Raw genomic sequence first — 14154 nt, forward strand, 5'->3', positions numbered from 1 at the left:
TCACTCTTATCCCCTTTGCCTTTGTACAATGGCAATATGCAAGCATTCTGCCAATCCTCAAGCACCTCACCATGAATCATACATACATTAAATAACCTTACCAACCACTCAACAATATAGTCACCCCCTCTTTTTATAAATTCCACTGCAATACCATCCAAACCTGCTGCCTTGCCGGCTTTCATCTTCCGCAAAGCTTTCACTACCTCTTCTCTGTTTACCAAATCATTTTCCCTAACCCTCTCACTTTGCACACCACCTCGACCAAAACACCCTATATCTGCCACTCTATCATCAAACACATTCAATAAACCTTCAAAATACTCACTCCATCTCCTTCTCACATCATCACTACTTGTTATCCCCTCCCCATTAGCCCCCTTCACTGAAGTTCCCATTTGCTCCCTTGTCTTACGCACTTTATTTACCTCCTTCCAAAACATCTTTTTATTCTCCCTAAAATTTAATGATACTCTCTCACCCCAACTCTCATTTGCCCTCTTTTTCACCTCTTGCACCTTTTTCACCTCTTCCACCTTTCTCTTGACCTCCTGCCTCTTTCTTTTATACATCTCCCACTCATTTGCATTTTTTCCCTGCAAAATCGTCCAAATGCCTTTCTCTTCTCTTTCACTAATAATCTTACTTCTTTATCCCACCACTCACTACCCTTTCTAATCAACCCACCTCCCACGCTTCTCATGCCACAAGCATCTTTTGCGCAAGCCATCACTGCTTCCCTAAATACATCCCATTCCTCCCCCACTGGATTAGGCCATTCTTTTGTCTGTTTCCTTGCACTACCTCGCTAACGCGGGAGACAGCGACAAAGTATAATAAATAAATAAATATATATATATGGTTCATGGTGAAGTGCCTGAGGATTGGCAGAATGCATGCATAGTGCCAATGTATAAAGACAAAGGGGAGAAAGGCGAGTGTTCAAATTACTGAGTATGTTCGAGTATTCCTGGGAAATTATAGGGGGGGTATTGATTGAGAGGGTAAAGGCATGTACAGAGCATCAGACTGGGGAAGAGCAGTGTGGTTTCAGAAGTGGTGGAGGATGTGTGGCTCAGGTGTCTGCTTTGAAATATGTACGTGAGAAAAGCTTAGAAAAACAAATGGATTTGTATGTAGCATTTATGGATCTGGAGAAGGCATATGATAAGAGTTGATAGAGATGCTTTGTGGAAGGTATTAAGAGTATATGGAGTGGAGGTAAGTTCCTAGAAGCAGTGAAAAGTTTTTATCAAGGATGTAAGGCATTTGTACAAGAAGGAAGAGAGGAAAGTGATGGGTTTCCAGTGAATGTCTGTTTGTGGCAGGGGTGCGTGATGTCTCCATGGTTGTTTAATTTGTATATGAATGGGGTTGTTAGGGCTGTGAATCCAAGAGTTTTGGAGAGAGAAGCAAGTATGCAGTCTGCTGTGAATGAGAGGGCTTAGGAAGTGAATCAGTTGTTGTTCACTGGTGATATAGTGCTGGCGATTGATTCAGGTGAGAAAATGCATAAGTTGGTGACTGAGTTTGGTTATGTGTGAAAGAAGAGAACTGAGAGTGAATGTGAATAAGAGCAAGGTTATTAGGTTCAGTAGGGTTGAGGGACTAGTTAATTGGGAGGTAAGTTTGAATGGAGAAAAACTGGAGGAAGTGACATGTTTTAGATATCTGGTAGATATCTGGGAGTGGAATTAGCAGCAGATGGAACCATGGAGGCGGAAGTGACTTACAGAGTGGGGAAGGGAGTGAAGATTCTGGGAGTATTGAAGAATGTGTGGAAGGTGAGAACATTATATCGGAGAGCAAAAATGGGTATGTTTGAAGGAATAGTGGATCCAACAATGTTATATGGTTGTGAGGCATGGGCTATATTTAGGGTTGTGCCAAGTTGGGTGGATGTGTTGGAAATAAGATGTTCGAGGACAATATGTGGTGTGAGGTGGTTTGATCGAGTAAGTAATGAAAGGGTAAGATAGATGTGTGGTAATAAAAAGTGTGTGGTTGAGAGAGTAGAAGAGAGCGTATTGAAATGGTTTGGTCACATGGAGAGAAAGAGCGAGGAAATATTGGCAAAGAGGATATATATGTGTCATAGGTGGAGGGAATGAGAAGTGGGAGACCAAATTGGAGGTGGAATGATGGAGTGAAAAAGATTTTGAGCAATCGGGGCCTGAACATACAGGAGGGTGAAAGGCGTGCAAGGAATACAGTGAATTGGAACGATGTGGTATACCAGGGTCGACGTGCTGTCAATGGATTGAACCAGGGCATGTGAAGCATCTGGGGTAAACCATGGAAAGTTTTGTGGGACTTGGATGTGGAAAGGGAGCTGTGGTTTCAGTGCATTACACGTGACAGCTAGAGACTGAGTGTGAATGAATGTGGCCTTTATTGTCTTTTCCTAGTGCTACCTTGCGCGTGCAGGGGAAGGGGGGTGCCATTTCATGTATGGCAGGATGGTGATGGGAATGGATGAAGGCAGCAAGTATGATTTTTTTTTCATACTATTCACCATTTCCCACATTAGCGAGGTAGCATCATGAACAGAGGACTGGGCCTTTGAGGGAATATCCTCACCCGGCCCCCTTCTCTGTTCTTTCTTTTGGAAAATTAAAAAAAAAAGTATGAATATTTACATGTGTATATATGTATGTGTCTGTGTATGTATATGTATGTATACGTTGAAATGTATAGGTATGTATATGTGCATGTGTGGGCGTTTATATATACACGTTTATGTGGATGAGTTAGGCCATTCTTTCATCTGTTTCCTTGCACTACCTCACTAACGCGGGAGACAGCGACAAAGTATAAATAAGATTAAATATATATGTGTGTGTATATGAGAGGATGGGCAATTCTTTGTCTGTTTCCTGGAAAGGTGACTCTTTAGTAAAAATCTCTCAGGCTGGTTTGAATGTGTCCTCCCTCGGTGTAGTCTCTACTTATGTTGTATGTACACAACAAAGGTACCACTTTTCATGACATACAAGCACATACTGCCAGTGAATTAGCTATTACATGCTCCACTTCTGAGGCATCTATCATTTAACTCTTTACACTTTTTATTCAAGATGTAAATCCTCGAATTTATGGCTGAAAGATGATATGTAACCAACCTGAAAAAGTGGCCGCTTCTGGAAGAGTTCCCCAAGGATACATCCACAGGACCACACATCAATGGCTGGTCCATATCGTTCTTCCCCAAGTAACAGCTCAGGAGGACGATACCAAAGTGTGATGACCTTGTTGGTATATGGACGCTCCTTGTTAGAACTAAATAATCGAGCCAGACCAAAATCACCAAGCTTAATCTGGCCTCTGAAAAAACAGAAGAATAATGAGGTAACACATGCACTAACAACAAACCACACCACTTAAATCTAAAACATTCTCCTGTATTAACTGTGTTAAAACTTGCAATTACAAGGTCAGGGAAGTTTTGTGTGGGATGTAACCTTCACAACCAAAAATGTCTCCATTAGCCACTCTATCTTGATCAAAAATATCAAACATCTACTACACAAAGGTTTTGTTGATATAATCTCTACAAAATGATATGCTTTACCCATACTCAATGCTGTCACATTGGTGGAAAATTCACTAAATGAAGTAAATTTAATGATTTCGTAAATCTTTGAGTTCGTGTCAAGGAATTCATGGAATTTCAAGGAGCATACTGCATATCATCCTCACACTCCAACAAATACCTCAACACCAACTTTTGTACTGTTTTCATACAGTAGAAACAGAAATCATTGGACACTATAATTAGGTGTACTGTATTTGACCTTGCCTCAAATAAATGTCATGAACTAGTACTAAAAATGGTTTGGGGTCAGCTGGGGTGGGAAGGCCAACACTCAGAATCATATCCTTATCTCTTACAAATCAAAGTGAAGAACAATACACATAACATGCTTAAATACAATATTATGTTATCTATTATGTTCAGGTAGATTGGTAATGCATCTGTACCATATCATAAGCTCCTTGTCATTTCATTCACATTTTGGCATGAAAACCTAGTTGAGAAATCTCCTTCAAGAAAATAACCCCTATTTATCCCAGTTAGTTCTATGACAGAATAGGTTCTACTATTCATGATGTTTCTGCTAAGCTGGTATTTCCAAGAATTCATCTCCAAAGTGGAAATTCAGAGTATCTTCCTGCAATATATACATAATTACTTACCATATATGTTGTAAAGTTCTTTCTAAAATTTCCAGTACTTAGTAGAAAATAAACTTCTGATGTAGTCTCCTTAACTTACAGTATATATATATATATATATATATATATATATATATATATATATATATGTATATATATATATATATATATATATATATATATATATATATATATATATATATATATATATATATATATATATATATATATTTCATACTATTCGCCATTTCCCATGTGAGAAACTGCAGAAGCTGGTGACTGAGTTTGGTAAAGTGTGTGAAAGAAGAAAGTTAAGAGTAAATGTGAATAAGAGCAAGGTTATTAGGTACAGTAGGGTTGAGGGTCAAGTCAACTGGGAGGTGAGTTTGAATGGAGAAAAACTGGAGGAAGTGAAGTGTTTTAGATATCTGGGAGTGGATCTGGCAGCGGATGGAACCATGGAAGCGGAAGTGGATCATAGGGTGGGGGAGGGGGCGAAAACTCTGGGAGCCTTGAAGAATGTGTGGAAGTCGAGAACATTATCTCGGAAAGCAAAAATGGGTATGTTTGAAGGAATAGTGGTTCCAACAATGTTGTATGGTTGCGAGGCGTGGGCTATGGATAGAGTTGTGCATAGGAGGATGGATGTGCTGGAAATGAGATGTTTGAGGAAAATGTGTGGTGTGAGGTGGTTTGATCGAGTAAGTAACGTAAGGGTAAGAGAGATCTTTTCTTTCTTTCAAACTATTCGCCATTTCCCGCGTTAGCGAGGTAGCGTTAAGAACAGAGAACTGGGCCTTTTAGGGAATATCCTCACCTGGCCCCCTTCTCTGTTCCTTCTTTTGGAAAATTAAAAAAAAAAAAACAAGAGGAGAGGATTTCCAGCCCCCCGCTCCCTCCCCTTTTAGTCGCCTTCTACGACACGCAGGGAATACGTGGGAAGTATTCTTTCTCCCCTATCCCCAGGGATAACTAGTTATTACAACTCAGTATTGTAATTCAAACAATCCTCTCATGCCATTTTTTTACTTTTTCCTAACTCTACATCCATTTAAGAAATTCATCTCATTTGCTTGTTGTCTACTGACCATTCTGATGATGTGGGAACATATTTCACCCATACAGATTAATGTGGGATGCTCCAATCTTTCTGGCAAACTTTAAGCAGACGGTTTAAAGTATTCTTTCATCCCTTCATTTCAAGTTCCTACATATAAAACCTAAATGAATCAGGAAAAAATTATCACCTCTCTACCCTCATCATTTCATGTCTTCCTACCTTAAAATAAGAGGCATTAGCAAAATTTTTATGAAACACTATGGCTGCCAATTGTATTTATAATCTGTCAAAAATTCTGCACATCAGTCTAACTGTTGTAGAGAGCAAGTACCTCTTTCTAGCACTGGCATTCTCCTATCTTAAATAAAACTTATAAATATGAATGTCCCTACTTCTATACAGTTCATGTTGCTCTTTTGGAGGTACTTTGTATTTCCTAAAATGTTCCTCCATTAATTCAAAAAACCTACACTGTAGCCAAGGTTTGTCTCCCGTAGTGCGCTCCTCATAGCTCACGATGATTGTTGTATCACTCCCACAGAGGCTTCTCAATGTTGACACTAAAGGCTCCAGTGACTCTTCATAATAAATACAATCAGCAAGCACAATTGTATCTGGAGTGCTGACAGCAGAGCCTTGTTCCATGTTGCCCCAAGTTAGCTCCCTGACCTCTACCACACACTGAAGGCTATCTTGATTTTGAATGATATTTTTCTCCATAAGGGAAATAAACTGTGGCAGATCAGTGATGGTTACATGAGAAGCCCCCAGAAGAGCAGCAGCAAGGCCTACACGACCAGTCCCAGCTCCCAACTCTACCACATGGCAGCCAAAGAGTAAAGGTTTCTTCATATCTGAATTCTGAGGTTTCTGTAGAAAACATTGGTTCTCCAGGTACTTGGCCAGGACGATGGCTGCATCCCACACCACACAGCCCACGTCCCCTTCGTTTTCTTGACTGAGCAATAAACTTTTACCTACAGATGGAAATTCTATTTCCCTCGTGAACATCTTTATGCTTCTTTGCCGTCCAGCAGTGACCCACTTGCCCTACTACGAGATGTGTGGAAATAAAAAGAGCGTGGTTGAGAGAGCAGAAGAGGGTGTTTTGAAATGGTTTGGGCACATGGAGAGAATGAGTGAGGAAAGATTGACCAAGAGGATATATGTGTCGGAGGTGGAGGGAACGAGGAGAAGAGGGAGACCAAATTGGAGGTGGAAAGATGGAGTGAAAAAGATTTTGTGTGATCGGGGCCTGAACATGCAGGAGGGTGAAAGGAGGGCAAGGAATAGAGTGAATTGGAGCGATGTGGTATACCGGGGTTGACGTGCTGTCAGTGGATTGAATTGGGGCATGTGAAGCGTCTGGGGTAAACCATGGAAAGCTGTGTAGGTATGTATATTTGCGTGTGTGGACGTATGTATATACATGTGTATGGGGGTGGGTTGGGCCATTTCTTTCGTCTGTTTCCTTGCGCTACCTCGCAAACGCGGGAGACAGCGACAAAAAAAAAAAAATAATATATATATATATATATATATATATATATATATATATATATATATTTCTTTCTTTTCTTTCAAACTATTCGCCATTTCCCGCATTAGCGAGGTAGCGTTAAGAACAGAGGACTGGGCCTTTGAGGGAATACCCTCACCTGGCCCAATTCTCTGTTCCTTCTTTTGGAAAATTAAAAATATATATATATATATATATATATTCCCTGGGGATAGGGGAGAAAGAATACTTCCCACGTATTCCCTGCGTGTCGTAGAAGGCGACTAAAAGGGGAGGGAGCGGGGGGCTGGAAATCCTCCCCTCTCGTTTTTTTTTAATTTTCCAAAAGAAGGAACAGAGAATTGGGCCAGGTGAGGGTATTCCCTCAAAGGCCCAGTCCTCTGTTCTTAACGCTACCTCGCTAATGCGGGAAATGGCAAATAGTTTGAAAAGAAAAATATATATATATATATATATTTTTTTTTTTTTTTTTTTTCATACGATTCGCCATTTCCCGCATTTGCGAGGTAGCATTAAGAACAGAGGACTGGGCCTTAGAGGGAAAATCCTCACCTGGCCCCCTTCTCTGTTCCTTCTTTTGGAAAATTAAAAAAAAACGAGAGGGGAGGATTTCCAGCCACCCGCTCCCTCCCCTTTTAGTCGCCTTCTACGACACGCAGGGAATACGTGGGAAGTATTCTTTCTCCCCTATCCCCAGGGATACATATATATATATATATATATATATACCACATCGTTCCAATTCACTCTTTTCCTTGCACACCTTTCACCCTCCTGTATGTTCAGGCCCCGATCGCTCAAAATCTCTTTCACTCCATCCTTCAACCTCCAATTTGGTCTCCCACTTCTCCTCGTTACCTCCACCTCTGACACATATATCCTCTTGGTCAATCTTTCCTCACTCATTCTCTCCATGTGACCAAACCATTTCAAAACACCCTCTTCTGCTCTCTCAACCACACTCTTTATTACCACACATCTCTCTTACCCTTACATTACTTACTCGATCAAACCACCTCACACCACATATCGTCCTCACACAATTTCATTTCCAACACATCCACCCTCCTCCATACAATTACATCAATAGCCCATGCCTCACAACCATATTTCATTGTTGGAATCACTATTCCTTCAAACATACCCATTTTTTGCTCTCCAAGATAATGTTCTTTCCTTCCACACATTCTTCATCACTTCCAGAACCTTTGCCCCCTCCCCACCCTTTGACCCACTTCTGCTTCCATGGTGTCATCCGCTGCTAAGTCCACTCCCAGATATCTAGAACACTTCACTTCCTCCAATTTTTCTCCATTCAAAATTACATCCCAATTAACTTGTCCCTCAACCCTACTGAATCTAATAACCTTGCTCTTATTCACATTTAATCTCAACTTTCTCCTTTCCCACACTTTTCCAAACTTGGTCACCAGCCTTTGCAGTTTGTCACACGAATCAGCCACTAGAGCTATATCATCGGCGAACAAATGACTCACTTTCCAGGCCCTCTCATCCCTAACAGACTGCATACTCATCCCTCTCTCTGAAACTCTTGCATTAACCTCCCTAACCACCCCATCCATAAACAAATTAAACAACCATGGGGACACCACACACCCCTTCCGCAGTCCGACATTCACTGAGAACCAGTCACTCTCCTCTCTTCCTATTTGTACACATACCTTACATTCTTGGTAAAAACTTTTATATATATATATATATATATATATATATATATATATATATATATATATAAAAGGTAAATATCATAGGTTAAAAGTTTTTGTATCCATGTATTGTTAACAAAACCCAGTAAAAAATAAAAACTGACAAAGGGCCTAACAATCTAAACTTGAGGCGAATGCAGGAAAGCACATATAATGCTGTAGTTCTAACACTACATATATCAAAGGTTTATAGGTTTGGTGTGATAAGATATCTACATCAAATACTAACAGGCATATGAACCCCAAAAGATTGGCAATTACGAATGCAGTAATATCCATTTCTTACTTCCTTACTGCTGCTTCTACATTTATATTTGTAGTGATATTTGATATTACTAATGAAATACAAAACATTCAAATGACTGGAAAATAATTCAGTTCTCAGAAGCACAGTAAAACTTTGAAGTAAAATTAGGAAACACTGTAAATAAGGTAAGAGCAGCTATGAGGTACATGACAAGCCACCTGACATCCATCACCACCATCAAACATTCCCTTTTAGCTGCTGTATTTAAACTAGGATTACTAAACAATATTATAATTCCTAAGCAAATTACATTAAATCATAATCGTCCAGAGGAGCAAATAATTCTAGCCTACTCGCTTCCACAAAATGTTGTGCAGTATTATTCAAACACATACTGCAGCCACGAGGAGAGTGGACGTGTTGGAAATGAGATGTTTGAGGACAATATGTGGTGTGAGGTGGTTTGATCAAGTAAGTAATGAAAGGGTGAGAGAGATGTGTGGTAATAAAAAGTGTGGTTGAGAGAACAGAGGAGGGTGTTTTGAAATGGTTTGGTCACATGGAGAAAATGAGTGAGGAAAGAATGACAAAGAGGATATATGTGTCAGAGGTGGAGGGGACGAGAAGTGGGAGACCAAATTGGAGGGGGAAGGACAGAGTGAAAAAGATTTTGAGCAATAAGGGCCTGACCATGCAGGAGGGTGAAAGGCTTGCAAGGAATAGAGTGAACTGGAACGATGTGGTATACCGGGGTCGACATGCTGTCAATGGACCGAACCAGGGCATGTGAAGTGTCTGGGGTAGACCATGGAAAGTTTTGTGGGGCCTAGATGTGGAAAGGGAGCTGTGGTTTCGGTGCATTACAAATGACAGCCAGAGACTGAGTGTGAACGAATGTGGCCTTTGTTGTTTTTCCTAACGCTACCTCACGTGCGTGCAGGGGGAGGGGGGTGCCATTTCATGTGTGGCAGGGTGGAGACGGGAATGGCTGAGGGCAGCAAGTATGCATATGTACATGTATATGTATTTGTCTGTGTATGCGTGGCAGGGTGGAGACGGGAATGGCTGAGGGCAGCAAGTATGAATATGTACATGTGTATATATGTATTTGTCTGTGTATGTGTGGCAGGGTGGAGACGGGATTAGCTGAGGGCAGCAAGTATGAATATGTACATGTGCATATATGTATTTGTCTGTGTATGTATATGTATACAATGAGATGTATAGGTATGTATATGTGTGTTGTGGGCATGTATGTATATACATGTGTATGTGGGAGGGTTAGGCCATTCTTTCATTTGTTTCCTTGCGCTACATCACTAACGCAGGAGATTGAGCAAGAGGATATATGTGTCAGAGGTGGAGGGAACGAGGAGAAGTGGGAGACCAAATTGGAGGCAGAAGGATGGAGTGAAAAAGATTTTGAGTGATCAGGAGGGTGAAAGGCATGCAAGGAATAGAGTGAATTGGAACGATGTGGTATACCGGGGTTGACGTGCTGTCAATGGATTGAACCAGGGCATGTGAAGTGTCTGGGGTAAACCATGGAAAGCTCTGTGTGGCCTGGATGTGGAAAGGGAGCTGTGGTTTCGGTGCATTATCACATGACAGCTAGAGACTGAGTGTGAACAAATGTGGCCTTTGTTGTCTTTTCCTAGCGCTACCTCGCACACAGGAGGGGGGAGGGCGGTTGTTATTTCATGTGTGGTGGAGTGGCGATGGGAATGAATAAAGGCAGACAGTGTGAATTATGTACATGTGTATATATATGTATATGTCTGTGTGTGTATATATATGAATACGTTGAGATGCATAGGTATGTATATTTGCGTGTCTGGATGTGTATGTATATACATGTGTATGTGGGTGGGTTGGGCCATCCTTTCGTCTGTTTCCTTGCACTACCTCGCTAACGCGGGAGACAGTGACAAAGCAAAATAAATAAATAAATAAATCAATATAAATACTGCATCCAGTTATGCACACCTACAACACTCCTCTGGGGGTGTATACATTAATTTCAGCATTTTTCCAGTGACATATAAGTAGTATTAACTAATTATTTTACACACCCTTTACTTTACATATATTTCTGGTGGCTGATTCCAGTGAGAAACTGCAGAACTTAGTGATTCGAGTTTGGAAGTGTGTGTGTGTGAAAGGAGAAAGTTGACAGTAAATGTGAATAAAAGCCAGGTTATTAAGTTTAGCAGGGTTGAGGAACATATTAGTTGGGACGCAAGTTTGAATGGATAAAAACTGATGGAATTGAATTGTTGTAGATATCTGGGAGTGGACTTGGGAGCAAATGATACCATGGTAGTAGAAGCAAGTCATTCGGTGGGGGAGAGGGTGAAGGCTCTGGAAGCAATGAAGAATGTGTGAAGAGAGAGATTGTTACCTCGGTAGGCAAAAACGGGTATGTTTGAAGGAATGATAGTTCCAACAATGTTATATGGTTGTGAAGCATGGGATATTGAATGGGTTGTGAAAAGGAAGGTAGATGTCTTGAAAATGAAATGTTTGAGGACAATATGTGATGTGAGATGGTTTGACTAAGTAATAAAGGTACAGGGTCACAATTTGCAATGATCAGCACAGCTGTATGGTTCTTCATTGAAAGATGATCAAGTAAGCCATTCCTATGCAATGTTGTTTACCAAGCCAAGGATCTAAAAATACCCCAGACCACAAACAACACTTTTGTAGTCAAGTGCCAGAAGCAGCAAGGGCCATATAAGTAGTCAATGGGTTAAATTCAAAGATTTCGTCGATGAGTGCTTACATCTCCATAACACCAAAATAACAGCTTTTCTGAAAAATTAATATATGTAACAAAACCATATCATTCAAGTTTATAAGTGACCTGCTAAATAAGAAGAACACTTCTAAAGTGTTAAGCACCTTTGTATATTCTTCAATACTTATTACCTGCTGAGTGGAGCAGCTCATAAAGTGTCTATGAAACAACACATCTTATTTCATGTTAGCTCTTGATTTTTTTTGTTTTACAATCATGTTAACTCTTGATTTTTTCTGTTTTACAATAGCAACCTGTATGGAATACACAAATGCATGCCCTAATCATGGCCTTCTTAAATCAATGGAGAAAAAGTACAGAAAGGTATAATTTGAGCCCCTCAGTTGTTATTAGACCTAATTTTTGAAAGTGGATACATCACTGAAAAGAAAGAAAAATGATGGAAGAGAATTCTACACTGGAACTACCATAAGCAAGGAAAGGATAAAGTAATCATAACAGTAAATCCTCATGAGGTTGGTATCCATAAGAAAATAAGGGAAGCAGCAACCAGTTCTGTGCCATGATTTGTGAGATTAATACTAAGCCACAATTGAGATGACACAATTGATAATCATATACTAGTTAATACTCACTTGTTATTCATAAGGATATTACTGCACTTAATGTCCCTATGAAGGAAGTTCTTTTTATGGCAATAACTAAGGCCATTAAGTAACTGCTTCATGATGGAAGCATTGTGCTGCTCCGAGAATTCAACCATGCCAGATTCAAGCAACCCCATCAGGTCATGGTCCATGTACTCAAATACCAGGTAGAATGAACCTTTGTCCTGTAATAAACATATGAAAAGTGAATAGTTACAAAAGTACAAAGTACTTATAACTAAGGCATTACAAGAAATTAAATTGATCATGTGCAGTAATTGTAATCAATGTTCATCTGTAACTGATCAAACATTATGATATACCTGCACAGTCAGTAATAAAATACATTTCTCATTACAAGTAATTACACTGCAATTACTTACAAACAAAAAGAGATATAATCAATCTAAAATTTCTTTATGATTACTTAAATTATCATAAACTCATTGGTTTTAGAGGATGAGTTAATTCACTTTACGAACAATAAATAGTAAAGTGAACAATAAATAATGTTACTTACAAGAGATAACAAATGTCTACCTCCCATGGCATATGGAAGAAAAAAAATCTATACTGGTACAAGACATCCAGTTCAGCCGCCACACAGTTAAAGGGAGAAAATGGTGGGATGCAGTGATTTAGATATTTTTTGGTTCTATCAGTGACCAGAGAAGAGATACTGTGGTGTCAATGAACTCCCAAAAAGATGCAATCTTCATCAAGTCCAGACAGCTGTGAATCTGTGCAGCCAAATTCACTGTATGTGACAGGACACCTTTCAGAAACTTAAACCGATTCAGTGCATAATATCTACTGGTGGTTCCAAGTCTTCATGATGTATTAGCAAGAACAAACTTGTCCAAGTGATGCCTAATTTGTAAAAAATGAAACTAAAATTATGCAAAGATAAGGCCTTTATGTACATTAATTACAGAATAATAAATCAAGAGAAAATCAACTGCATTCATAAACTTCCGTAATCTTACTATTTTTGGTGAGTAATGATAATCAATTACAAAGACAAGCTAAGTCTAGACATATACTTAATCAACTATGGAATTTTTGTAACAAGCTGGAATTAATGACTTCCTTATACTTTCTAAACATCAACTACATAATAAAAATACAGGGTAATGAGAAATACTGTAAACATATGGTGAGGTTAAGGATAAGTATGCTGAATGAGGATACATTTCAAGGTTCAGCTTTGAGTGTCTGGATAAGAAAAAATCCATAAAGAGTATGCTGAAGGATACAGTGGGGTTAGGGTGAAGGTAAAAACAAGATTTAAAGTGGAACTGAATATCAAAAAATACCACTAGAAAATAAGAACAAACTTGCTAAATAAAAGCATAAACAGGTGTGGTATAAATGACAAACTCGTTCTGTGAGCAAAACCACCATCAGGTGTGATAAAAATAAAACAAGCCTGCTATATGAGCATAACCATAAAAAAATGTGGTGTTCAAGTGCAACAAAATCAGGGGGTGTAAAAGTTTGTTCGGAAAGCAAAACTAAATCCTGGTGTTCTAAACAAGCTTATCATGAGCAAAACTGTAACAAAGTATGTTACAAGAGCAAATTCATAACCAGGTGTAGTATACAAGCATGTGGAGAGCAAAACTATAACTAGGTGTATTAGGAGCAAAAACATAGTCAGGAGGTTACAAGCTTGTGAGATGAGATAAACCATAAGTAGGTTTATTACATGAGCAAAAATATAACTAGGTGTGTTACATGACCAGAACCAGGACCTGGTGTTATGTGAGCAATGCTTTGAGCAAAGCCATAAGCAGGTGTGTTATGAGTAAAATTATAACCATGCATTACATGATTAAAACCATAACCAGGTGCATTAACTGAGCAACAACACAAACAAGTGTGTTACATAAACAGGACCATAGCCAGGTGTGTTATGCAAAAAAAAACATAATGAAGTGTGTTGCATAAGCAGAACCATAACCAGGAGTGTTACCTGAGCAAAACCATAATGAAGTGTATTACATGATCATAACCA

At 39.4% G+C, this 14154-nt stretch overlaps 2 protein-coding genes across 3 annotated transcripts in view; both read right to left on the reverse strand.

Moving 5' to 3' along the window:
* The window catches only part of Cdk12 (Cyclin-dependent kinase 12), a 65171-nt gene that overhangs the window by 13276 nt on the left and 37741 nt on the right, over window positions 1–14154 (reverse strand). For both annotated transcript variants that reach the window (XM_071695012.1, XM_071695013.1), the window contains exons 6-7: window positions 12126–12322; window positions 3123–3324 (exon numbers count right to left, since the gene is read on the reverse strand). In XM_071695012.1, the coding sequence (XP_071551113.1) occupies window positions 3123–3324; window positions 12126–12322 (399 nt within the window). The remainder of the gene's footprint in view (window positions 1–3122; window positions 3325–12125; window positions 12323–14154) is intronic.
* On the reverse strand, window positions 4442–6383 carry LOC139766410 (protein N-lysine methyltransferase METTL21D-like). The gene has a single exon (XM_071695046.1). The coding sequence runs from the start codon at window positions 6245–6247 to the stop codon at window positions 5591–5593; it is 657 nt and encodes a 218-aa protein (XP_071551147.1). The 5' UTR covers window positions 6248–6383; the 3' UTR covers window positions 4442–5590.

Source organism: Panulirus ornatus, chromosome 57, assembly GCF_036320965.1.
Source record: "Panulirus ornatus isolate Po-2019 chromosome 57, ASM3632096v1, whole genome shotgun sequence".
Lineage (NCBI taxonomy): Eukaryota > Metazoa > Arthropoda > Malacostraca > Decapoda > Palinuridae > Panulirus > Panulirus ornatus.